The sequence below is a fragment of the Heptranchias perlo genome, chromosome 9 (assembly GCF_035084215.1).
Source record: "Heptranchias perlo isolate sHepPer1 chromosome 9, sHepPer1.hap1, whole genome shotgun sequence".
Classification (NCBI taxonomy): domain Eukaryota; kingdom Metazoa; phylum Chordata; class Chondrichthyes; order Hexanchiformes; family Hexanchidae; genus Heptranchias; species Heptranchias perlo.
Genome location: NC_090333.1, coordinates 37,042,147 through 37,054,605, shown reverse-complemented (window position 1 = coordinate 37,054,605; position 12,459 = coordinate 37,042,147). Strand labels below are relative to the sequence as shown.

General features: G+C 38.1%; 1 protein-coding gene across 6 annotated transcripts in view; it reads right to left on the bottom strand.

Annotated features, from left to right (window-relative positions):
• cc2d1b (coiled-coil and C2 domain containing 1B) overlaps window positions 1-10,649 on the bottom strand; it is a 62,131-nt gene extending 51,482 nt beyond the window's left edge. For 5 of the 6 annotated variants that reach the window (XM_067990212.1, XM_067990213.1, XM_067990208.1 and 2 more), the window contains exons 1-6: window positions 10,319-10,649; window positions 6,469-6,607; window positions 4,091-4,197; window positions 2,676-2,786; window positions 1,466-1,603; window positions 382-730 (exon numbers count right to left, since the gene is read on the bottom strand). In XM_067990212.1, the coding sequence (XP_067846313.1) occupies window positions 382-730; window positions 1,466-1,603; window positions 2,676-2,786; window positions 4,091-4,197; window positions 6,469-6,607; window positions 10,319-10,384 (910 nt within the window). In that variant the 5' untranslated portion in view covers window positions 10,385-10,649. The remainder of the gene's footprint in view (window positions 1-381; window positions 731-1,465; window positions 1,604-2,675; window positions 2,787-4,090; window positions 4,198-6,468; window positions 6,608-10,318) is intronic. The other variant, XM_067990214.1, reaches the window with a different exon arrangement.
• Between the last annotated feature and the right edge of the window lie 1,810 nt (window positions 10,650-12,459).

Sequence of the window (12,459 nt, the reverse complement as noted above, 5' to 3'; positions counted from 1 at the left end):
CTGCAAAGGATCATAAAAACAAAACTGACTTTAAATAGCACTGTCAAATCAATCTGTAACAAGACTGACTTCAGATGACTACCTCAGATGGTCTTCATAATTCGCATTCAAGCTTAAATCAAAATTGATTGCCAAGATTGATTTTGCATCACACCAAACTCTAACAAATTGATGAATTGCTTCTGCTTCCAGCATTACCAACTCTCTCTCCAGACACAAAAAATATTTAATCGAAGAGAAGCACAAGAATGCCTGTAACAAGAAAGTTCATTGAGCCGATTCCTTCCACACATCGTGTATAATCTACCCTATCATGTGCTCCACCTAATTCATTTAAACCATGAGAAAGTCCTGCAAATTTATAATAATTTGATACAGTACCTGAGCCATCATTAATTGCTGTATCAGCAGAAGAGGATACATCAATGATCTCTGACTGAACAGATGTTACAGACTCTGCAAGAATGCTGGGAGGTTCAGGCACTGAAGACATCACAGGTAACATGGTAACACTAGGTTTAGGTAGTAGTGCCTCATTTGCTGGTGTTGGTGTTTCCTGATGCATTTCAGCTACTCTATCTTCCACATACTCAGCTTCCAAACTTTTTGCATTTAAGGCATCAGGTTGGAGTACTGTAGCACTGCTTTTACCAGGAGCCACTGGGGGAGGAATTTCTGCTTCCTCTATTTTTTTGCCTTTCTTTGCAGAAGCCAGCATAGTCTGTAATGTCTGTTAAACAGAGGAAATGAAGATCATATAATGCTTGCTACATTACATTAAAATACAAATGTTAAAATTTACAAAATGGTCATCTTTCTGACAGAACCTAAAAAAAGGTTTTGCAAATAACATAAACTGATCCAAACAATTTCAGTGTAGATGGAACACCTCATCAATATTCTGGTGAGAAATCACAGCTCTAATTATGAACAGCTCCTAGAACAAATTAGAAAGCAGGTGTAAGAGAAGATAACATATACACTTGCTTTTAAACCCAAGTGCCCAATTTTAGCTATGAAAATGCTATTACTCTGTCAGTGCACTAATACAAAGAATAATTTGAAAATGCCTTAGAAAGTGAGTACATGCAGTTGTATGAGAGCACTGTTGGAACAGCGCAAAAGAGATTTTAGTTTCTTCCACATTACTGGAGCATTAAACCCTAGTGAAAATAATCCCAGTAACAATACTGTCCTAATGCGAACTGTCATTCAAGCAGTTCTGTTAGCTCTTGGCAAAGTCATTAGATGGAGCATCACAGCAACACAGTTTATTCTTTCTTTAGGTGGGGGTTAGACAGAAACCAGCATTGGTATTTTGGCTGTGGTATGAAAACATGCTTCCCATGAACTGATTGTAAAGCAGCTCTGGTGGCAGCCAGAGAGAAGTCTGAACCAGCCTAGCTTCATAGCTTAAAAGCTAAATGGAAGATAAAATACAAATGACTAATAGATTAAAGCATACCTTCAGACCCCGTTCATATCTTCTTATTTTTGATGTTTCCCCAGCTTTCTTTGCATTACTAATTGCAACCCTATACATCTGGAGTCGTTCTTCCAGTGCACCTTGCAATCCACCAGCGTTCACAGGAACTGCACTTGACTTGGAAGAAAAAAATAACTTTCAGCAACTGGGTTACATTTTTCAGAAAAACAATTTAGGAAACAATATCTAGCCTAAATCGGTGCAGGAATTTTTTTTTAAAAAAGTGATCTGTGGCTTTATAAAATATTATGTCCCACTTACCTGCAAAACACCCTATTTACTGATACTGTTAGTACAGGCTGTGTTAGTGCGATCGAAATATAATTATGTAGCCTGAATGACATGTCTTACTGTTTTTAGAGCTTTTTGAATAGATTTACTTAGTACAGCTATCTGATATAATATAAGCTCCATGACAGCAGTCAGCTTTTACAACTCCATACAATGGAAGCTTTATTCTAGGAAAAACTGTACAAATTATAATATAACGGGGAAAAAAAATACATTAGGCTAGTTTTAAAATTTCACAAAGACATCCTGGAAGGCATAGTGGGTTTATTTTAATGTGAGTTTATTTTAATGTGAGTCTAACCGAGACCAAGTCAGCCTAAAAATAACTAACCCTACTTCCTCTATAAGTTACTAGAAATTAAGATGTCAACATTGTGATCCAATTTCTGGTGCAATCCCATTAGTACCTCCCAGTGCCACTTCTCTACTCAGGTGGATTAAGAATTGCAATGCTGTTCATCAGAAGTTCCCCTCTTTGGAAAGGTAGTATACATGAGACTGCAGAAATTCTCATCATACACCAACCATACCAGAGTCATTCTTGTAACACAGTAATCAAAGTTTAGGAGGCTTTTGCAACTGTTGTTCAAGTGATTTCTTTGTAATTTAGGAAACATTTTTTTAAATTCTAAATTTCATTCATCAAACCATGAATAACTTCAAAAACATTTGCAGCAATGCAAAGATTTCTGAAAGTAAAGATTATCTGAACTCTCCCAATGACACTGCACGATTGTCACTCAAGCATACTTTGTAAAATGAAACTTAGGCTTTACTGAGGTTCTGCAGATAAAAGCACCATATGTTGTGAACTAAGAAGTTTTTTTTGAAGTACATAGTTTTAGCAAAGATATAAGAATAAGCTTTCTTTTTTTAAACTACAAAAGACAAGGTTTACCTCAGACTGAGAAACAGTTTGTTCATTTATTAGTCCTAGAGTAGAGTCTGTGGGAACAGATGAATTTGCAGATTCTTCCTCCTCCTCCCCAACCACTTCCTTCAGCTCTGCCTTAATTATAAAAGAAATAATTTTCCTTATATGGTTTAAGCAAACAACTAAATACCACATATTTTTCTTTTGCATACTATACTTTATTTACCATTATGCAATCCATTATTGTACTGTTGACAAATTAACTGCTGCAAAATATAGTTTGCTTTACAGAAACAAAAAGTCACAATTGGAATATTAATATTGTAGGCCCTTCCCATAGTTTAACCCTTTGGAAGGCAAACAAAAAGTTTGAGCTAGCACAGAGTGTAGTTCTCGGCACAGGATTTGATTTGTGAAAACAAAAACACAGGGAATCAATGAATCTAAGTTAACAGGTTACATTATGAGGCGATTGTATAAAGGATTAACTCAGGAGTACAGAATTAACATTTTTTGGCTTCAAAAACTATTGAAAATACCCTGAATAAAATCATCCATGGCTCCAAACATCTCAATAAGGATTATTTAAGCACATAACGTTTATTTGAAGACATGATTTAAAAACACACATTTGATGAGCTATAAAGAAATGTCATAGTTCCAAACAGTTTACTAAAGTAATCGTTACATGGATAATCAAGCTTTTTAAATTAGCTTTAAGTACACAATGTCAGGTTGGCTGTCTCTTATATTCACTACTAGAAAGGGACATTGCAACAATTTCCTACATGGCTTACTGGGTTAAAGCACCACCTGACATGATTCTGAGCCAGCAAGGTGGCAGGTCTGCATGAAGTTGGGTGCTTTCATCTGGGCTAGGGAAGGGGGGGAAAAAAAAAATCAGCCATGATTCCTGCTTATAACTCCTAAACAGTGACTCATTCTGGATATGTGCCCTTATGTAAACATCATCTGAGGACAGGATCATTCATAGTTGTGACTCCACATTTAACTGAAAAGTCTGCTGACATTTATCATCTGAGTACACACAATGCCAGCACCTTCAAAGAGGAAGGGGAAAAGGGAAGAAAATTAGAGAGAAAACTTTTTAAAAGATAGGAACACTGTAGCATTAAGCATAATAAACTGTACTTACATACAGTGCAAACTGTTTAGAAGCAACACTAATCAAAAAATTGAATTCCTATTATGACCTCTTAGAAATACCTATTTTTAAAAGAAATAGTTTTGTCCAGAGGAGATTAAATCTCTTAGATTAACTCCATGACAATTAAGCAATGTTTATGTCGCAATTAAATATAAGGTTGTTCTATTACTGCAAACAGCATAATATTTGAAAACATGGAGTTCTTATTGGAACTCTAATTTATTATATAGCCCCTATCTAAGGTAACTTATGCCGTAAAACTTCAACTTACCAAAAGTTCTTCATCATTTTCCAAATCATCATCATCATCATCATTTTCATCTACATCCTTCATACATTCCTCAGCCATTTGTTCTATATGCTCCATTGGCAAAGGCGCTGTGGTAAAATGCACAAGATTAGTAAAGATAGGCCCGACTCACTAAACTTTTTTTTCTTAGATCATTATACCCTATTAAAATAGGTGTGTATTTGGTCCATTAGTAGAATACTTGACGAATACCGGAAACCGCAGTGGGTATTTGACATAATGATATCATTATGCCACAAAAAGACCTAGCTGTGTGCCTCAGCTGCAGGAAAAATAAATCAACAGCCAGTCAGCTGCCATATGTCAGAGGCCATTTTACACCCTGATGGAATACAGTGGTGCTATTCATTTTCTCTTGCTAAAGCTATTACAGTGCCAGAGCCAGCTTTAAAGTACAATTTGCAAATTTTATAGTTTTCTCATTTATAGCACAATATTCTTTATAATGTTATCTTCAGACATTTGACTTTGTATAGCAAAAGAGTGCTGTAGTTAGTATTTTATAATGCAGAGTTTTTACAGTGATCAAATGCAGATTATTTTAATTTACTAGTACTCTCCTAAATGCCATCACACTAAAACATTATGCACTGACGGTGGATATCCTACCCCAAAAAAAAGTAATTGTAAATAAATACCAAGAAACAAATTCAAAGATACAGATTAATGCAGAGGCTCAAAAAATTATTACAAACCTCTTAAACTTTGCTTTTATGGTTCACATTAGTATTCTAACTAGGGGTTCACATGACTGGGTTAAAATGATTCGCACATATCTTAGTCCTTAAATCAGAATCCTCTGCACTTAATTACAAGACACAGATGGACATATCATCTCTCCCATTTATACCATCGCCTCTTTTTCTTTTGCCTCCCAAAAGGTTATTGCTGTTTTTTTTTTAAAAAAGGTTTCAGTTATTCTCAATCCTCCCGACACTATATTCCGATACTTGACTTGACAGTAGGAAAGACCAAAAAGGGAGCTTCATGTGCGACAGACCTGACTAGGCACCAGTGCCAATTCTGACAAGTACATGAAGCTAAGAGATTGCTTCTAGAAGACAAAATAATGGATGCACAAATTAAAAGGAATGTATTCTATTGTACTCCTACACAATCTTTAATTATTATAGTAAGAGATGCCTACACAATTGTCTCCTAGCCTAGAATTGTCCAATAGAATTTGCTGACTATCCACAGGTGTGGCTACAGTGACACTGTTTTAGCCACATGCAATCATTTTAGTAGAAAATGCCTTACACACAGTACAGGTAAATCTACTTCACTTGTCTATTTCCTTAACAAATATCTACCACCATTCAGTGTGGAACTTTGCAATCTTTCTCTTTCACCAAAGTTTGGAATTCTGGAATTAATTTATCCGAGAGAGTACATTTGAGTGCAGCTCCTAGACTTTTGTCCAGCAGTCGTGAGCAATACTTTTGACTTCATCAGAGTGGTTGCTGAGAATGTTGACTCGCACAACGAGACGTGCCAGACCCACCCCAGCTCTCCATCCAGAAAATGGTTGGATGCTGCCTGCTCTTTGCCAAGATGTGCTCTTTTGGAGCTGCTCATTATCGTCTGGGCTTGCTTTCTTCTGCTGCCTGGAGCGGTTGTTCCAATTGGTCGAGCTGACCAAGATGACAGCTCCCCTCTCCCTATGATGTTGCCATGGTGTTTCCATGGTGCTGAAGTCTGGTATTTTCACCCATGTAACACACCATTTTAGCAGATAACCAATAAGCAGTAGCCAAAGAAGGAAAGCACACACAATATCAAAAAACACTGATTAGAAGAGAAGCACTTTCACAAAATGTTTGCTCCAAGCTGTCTCTGACCAAAAGTTCTATAACATTTAAGATTATGTGGCAATTCAGCAGAACACCCTTCCATTTAACAGTTAATGAATTGGAGTCTTTCATAATTTTTTCCAGGCAATTTTTTGTGACACGTTTTCATTTGCTTTCAGCGGTATAGCAAGATTCATGGCTTGAAATGTGAAAGCAAAATAAAATAATCAGTGTCTTAGAAAGACGTCAAAGACTTCTACTTGGGAAGTGGTCACTTTTTTCCAATGAAAATATGATTACTTTTCAGGACAGCTCTCAAGTCTATACCATGTCAAAAAGAACCTACATTTATATAGTGCTCATACATTAAACAGGCTTAATTTTTAATGAAAAACACAAAAGCTAACAGTAATTCCACTATTCAAACCAAGTATTTAACTAATAGAACTTATTTTAAAAGTGAAAGTGTTCAGAAAGTAATAGCAGTTCTTAATTACAACTGAGGATAAACTAGAAAAGTAGATGATAAACACAAATAATATTAACTTTTTCCTTTAGGCTTTGGTTTAGTGACAGGCTTCTTTCCTGTTATTTCAGCTAATTCTGCTTCCAGATCTCCATCGTCACCATACCCTTCTGTTTCCATCATCATATCTTCACATGAAAAGTCTACAAACAGGCCAAGCTGTGTCAAAGAGAGTAAGAACATCAGTGTCATGACTCTCACACAGATGCCTATTAAACTAAAATATACAGTGACATTATTTTTAATTATACACAAATAGTAAATTAGCAGCCCTTCCCATCACAAGTTGTCGTATTCTTTATGTCTAAAATTGTATATTCTCATCCAGGTAAACAATGTAACTATTTTTAATAGAACATTATAGCGGGCAATGGTAAACATCACACCATAATTCCTGTTAAGTGCCAAAATAACACAGCTACAATGTACTCATATTAAGTAAACAGTTGTGTCAGTGAGGTCCACGCTACAATTCAACCTCGAAATTCAAAGAATATTCAAAAATCACTCCTGCGTCACTATTACTCTTCAGGATTTCATAAGATCCTCTCAAGCAGGTTACAGAAAGGTTACATAATGTAGAGTTATAGGATATGATTATATCAAGCTGACTTGATATTTCATCAGCATCAAACTTGTGAAGATGATACAATTAGTAGAAGAACTTAATAATGGATCCTTGTTATGTATTTTGTTTATACTGTTAATTCCATCTCTGGTTCAACACCAATCACCACCAGTGTACAGTTTGGTACCTTGCTCATTACAGAGGCACTGATTGTGGCTGATGCTCATATACTTGCTCAAATTGACCACATGACTATTACAGCTAATATGCGGTATTAAACTCTTATAGGAATAGTCTCTCAGTGTTTCCTCACATTTGGATAACTATTCATTTCTTTATGAAAATTATATAAATAAGCAAACAATTATGGATATCTATTTTACTGATTTAATACACTGCTAATTATGACTAGCTAAATTCAACGCTGAGTGCTTTCTAGATTTCAGATATTGGAAAAGGAAAGAGGGTCGGAGAGAGAAATCTTAAAATTCAAATTTATATGGAGAAACTGGAATGTTTTAATTGGGCTTTTGATTTTTTTTTAAAATAGGAAATTCATTTGGTGCAAAGTAAATTCTAAAAAGCCTTTAAGTTTGTCTTGCAATTGTTTCTTCAATTTATTAGTACACTAGTAAAGACAATTCCTTCACAACATTGTAATTGTTCACCTCTATTTTAATGGTTAATATGTTGTAATTGGTTACTTCCTATTGTTACTTATCTGTAGCCATGACATTGTCAATTCTTGCTATTTTGGTAATGTTCAAATGTACTGCTTCATTTATATATTTCCTATGTTCAATCTAATCTTCTCCAATTCCCTTCATCTACATTTTCTCATGGTTCTATAAATGTCAACCTTGACTAACTGCATGAAAGCAATTAAAGTTACCTAGTACTGATTTTTCTTCCCTGTTAGAAATCATCTAGTCTCTACTCAACATGTCAACACAGCACACTGGAGCTTCAGTGTGCTGTGTTGACATGCTTCTCTCATTTATAGCTTGTTTGTAAAGTTTTAATGTCCTGTTTTGCTTACAGAGACCTTTATTTCCATTTCTATTTTTTTTTCTCCTCAAAATGATAGCTTACATTAGTGTACAATTACTGGAAACCCTCTGGAATCTTGACCAAGGGGTCATTGCTCATGCATAGGCCTGGATAGCAAGTGCTGATATACCACTTGACTATAAAAGATTTTGTAGATGAAACCTTTTGTGACCTCACCCAACAAGTACTATCCAGCAGGGTCTCTGAATAGGGATGATGCACAGGAACCGTGGCTGATATTTCCCTTCCACAGCCCAGGGTTCAGCGAAGCGAATCATAGTGTCCATAACACTATTCTGGTTGGAATCGACTTAACTCATCACGAACCAGTGATCGAAACTGGAGTCATCCTGGTCTATAATGTTCAATATCACACTAGTGGTTTGGTGGCCCGGGGGTAATTTACCAATTTGGCTGTTAGGGAAGCAATACACAGACTATTCTTATTCAAGCATATCTTAATCCTCCTGTTAGGACCCCATATAAATTAGCTTTTCTAAATAAACTTGTATGTACATAATGAATTACAAAACATTACAAATTTTACATCTGAATTGAATTACCACACAATGTATAACACCCATCTGCAACTGATAAAAGCAATCTTGAAAAGTGTTAACCAAAATATGTCAGCCACCACCAGTCGCCCACCTACATCAAATGCACCCACAATTTTGCTAACAACATTGTTATTGTAAACTGTCTGGAGATATTATCTGCACTAATGTGGCACTTTGCTTACCAGAAAGCAAACCAAAATTGAAAAAGTGAAAAAGGTAAAATAAAATGCAAAATAGCAGCAAAAAGACACAACAATTGAATATACTGGAGAAGCTGGGGTTGTTCTCCTTGGAACAGAGAAGGTTGAGAGGAGATATGACATTGGTATTCAAAATCATGAAGGGTCTAGACAGAGTAGATAGAGAGAAACTGTTCCCATTGATGGAAGGGTCAAGAACCAGAGGGCATAGATTTAAGGTGATTGGCAAAAGAACCAAAGGCGACATGAGGAAAAACTTTTTCACACAGCGAGTGGTTGGGATTTGGAATGCACTGCCAGAGGGGGAGGTGGAGGCAGATTCAATCATGGCTTTCAAAAGGGAACTGGATAAATACTTGAAAGGAAAAAAATTGCAGGGCTACAGGGACAGGGCAGGGGAGTGGGACTAGCTGGATCGCTCTTGTATAGTGCCAGGCACGGACTCGATGGGCCAAATGGCCTCCCTTCCATGCTGTAACCTTTCTATGAAATTTAATTTTAAAATTGCATCATATAGGAACTCAGTGATGCATTTGTTTAGAACTGGTCTTTTACCACTGGGACTTGGATTCAAATCCAGCTCAGATAAATAGGACAGAAGACCCCTCTGTCTGCAGCCTATAGGGATTCGATGTGAAATGAGTTTGGCCAGTCTCAATCTAGTTCCTAGTAAGCATAGCCCTACAGCTAATCGGCAATCTCACTCAAAAGTAATTTAAAAAAAAAAAGGCCACAGGGTAGCTGGTCTGGGAAATGGAACAGTCACACTGGTGCAGTAGGGGTGCTCTTCTGGGGTTGGGATTGAAGCAAGTTGTTGGAACAGGTTCGAGAGAGCTGTACCCTGCATCCGGTTGTGTTATAACTGACCTGGGAGTTCTTGATGCTGACACCAAAGGGAAAAGCTCTATCCCACACCACCAAAGTCCCTCACCTTGACGAGTACAAGTCACATACCATGATCAGTTGACATATACCACCATTCCTTTATTATCACTGGCTCAAAATCCTGGAATTCCCTAGCTAACACCATCATCACAAGGGCTGCAGCAATTCAAGGAGAAGGCTCAGCACAATCTTCCATAATGTGTTAAATAACATCCTACCCAAGTAGCCATGGTACATGGCATAAAACTATCTCCTTGCAGCAGCGCCAATCTGCAAAATTTAATCGGGCATCTCTCCCTTCCATTTTGTTCCTTTTTAAAATAACAGCAGGTGCAAGCATAGCAAATCGCTATGTCAACATAAATACGCACTGAAAAAAACCTTTAAAACTTTGTTATGAGAGTAACTAGATGATTTGCCGAGGATTACTGCAAAACGTCATGCGATTTGAAACAGCACGTTTTTCACAAACAAACTGCATAGTGTCAAACTCGATGGACATTTCACCGCACACAGCCTCTCCTGATCCCTAATTGGACTCGCACTCACTGCTAGAAACACGCTTTAAAAATAAGTCCCAAGTTGTTTCATTCTTCTGCGCATTTACCTGTTTAGCTGCTGCTGCGCCCTGGCCTTTAGTCGGCGGCTTCTTTTTGTTTTTTGCAGCAAACATGGTACATCCAACAGGCGGGTAAGTTTGTACTCTTCGCCCCGAGGCCCCAGAAACTTACAAAGACGGACTCAGGCTGTCGGATTTTAAAAAAAATAACTTCCCAAACTGAACGCTGTAAGTAGAGCAGTCAGTCAGTCAGTCAGGGTGGGGCTGGCGGCCGCCTACGCGGTGAGGGTAAACGCCAGGACGACGAGGCCCCGGAAAGGAGCCGCGTTCATCCGACAGATATCTCGTCACCTGGGCTCCCACTGCTGCATCCGCGCAGACTCAGTTCGCCCCCTGTTGCTGCTTTCCGGTCCGCTTGGTCTCAGTGTTATGTTGTGTGGAATTCTGTCTCCAGACACTCAGCCTGTTTAGCTTTGAGCAAATTGAAACTTTTTACATTTTTTTTTATTGGGGGTGGCACAACTAGGAGTGAAGAAAGAAAGACTTCCATTTATATGGCGTATTTTATGTCCTCCAAAGTCCCAAACCGCTTCAGAGACAATGAATTACTTTTGAGATGTAGCCCCTTGCTTTCTAAACAAGTACAGCAGCCAAAATCTGCACAGAGCGAGGTCCTGCAAACAGCAATGAGATGAATAACTGGTTAATGTATTTGAGACGAGGGATGTACACTGGCCAGGAGATCAGGCGAAATCTTTTACAGTTCTTCGAAAAAGTACACTGACTTGCCATTCCAGAGGACTCTTCCCACAGGCCAGCTTTACAGGAGGCAGAGGAAAAGGACTTAAGGGCACAGCTGATCGTTAATACCAGTAACACTACCAGTTAACAATCATTAGAGTCAGTTTTTTTGCAATTTAAAATCCCAGGTTTTATTTTTGATGTAAAAAAATGCAAGAAAGTCAGAGGAAATAATAGACCCTCCCCCCAAAAAAAACTGGATAAAATTAGTAAAAACAAGTTTAATTTGGAAAGGTGCTGCAGGTTAAGAAAACAAGCATGGGATTTTTAAAAAAAATACTTTAAAGTAGACACTACTTGGGCAAGAACATGTCTTTACTGAGCCACTAATCTATTTATGCATGAAGTCAAGTACAGTTGATGAACTTTGGTTATTTAAGTGAAATATAACATTTCCACATCAAAGTTTTATCCCCAGATTCTGCTTTTTTCCTCTGATCTCAAGATAATTTCAGAGGAGGAAGGACATTTGGCCCATCAATTCATTCATCCAGGAGTACCATTGCAGTAGTCCAAAGAGCTTCTACAAATACATAAAGGGCAAAAGGGTAACTAGGGAGAGAGTAGGGCCTCTTAAGGATCAACAAGGTCATCTATGTGCGGAACCACAAGAAATGGGTGAGATCCTGAATGAATATTTCACATCGGTATTTACGGTTGAGAAAGGCATGGATGTTAGGGAACTTGGGGAAATAAATAGTGATGTCTTGAGGAGTGTACATATTACAGAGAGGGAGATGCTGGAAGTCTTAACGCGCATCAAGGTAGATAAATCTCCGGGACCTGATGAAATGTATCCCAGGACGTTATGGGAGGTTAGGGAGGAAATTGCGGGTCCCCTAGCAGAGATATTTGAATCATCCACCGCTACAGGTGAGGTGCCTGAAGATTGGAGGGTAGCAAATGTTGTGCCTTTGTTTAAGAAGGGCGGCAGGGAAAAGCCTGGGAACTACAGACCGGTGAGCCTGACATCTGTAGTGGGTAAGTTGTTAGAGGGTATTCTGAGGGACAGGATCTACAGGCATTTGGAGAGGCAGGGACTAATTAGGAACAGTCAGCATGGTTTTGTGAGAGGAAAATCATGTCTCACGAATTTGATTGAGTTTTTTGAAGGGGTAACCAAGAAGATAGATGAGGGCTGTGCAGTAGACGTGGTCTACATGGACTTCAGCAAAGCATTTGACAAGGTACCGCATGGTAGGTTGTTACATAAGGTTAAATCTCATGGGATCCAACGTGAGGTAGCCAATTGGATACAAAATTGGCTTGACGACAGAAGACAGAGGGTGGTTGTAGAGGGTTGTTTTTCAAACTGGATGCCTGTGTCCAGCGGTGTGCCTCAGGGATCGGTGCTGGGTCCGCTGTTATTTGTTATTTATATTAATGAT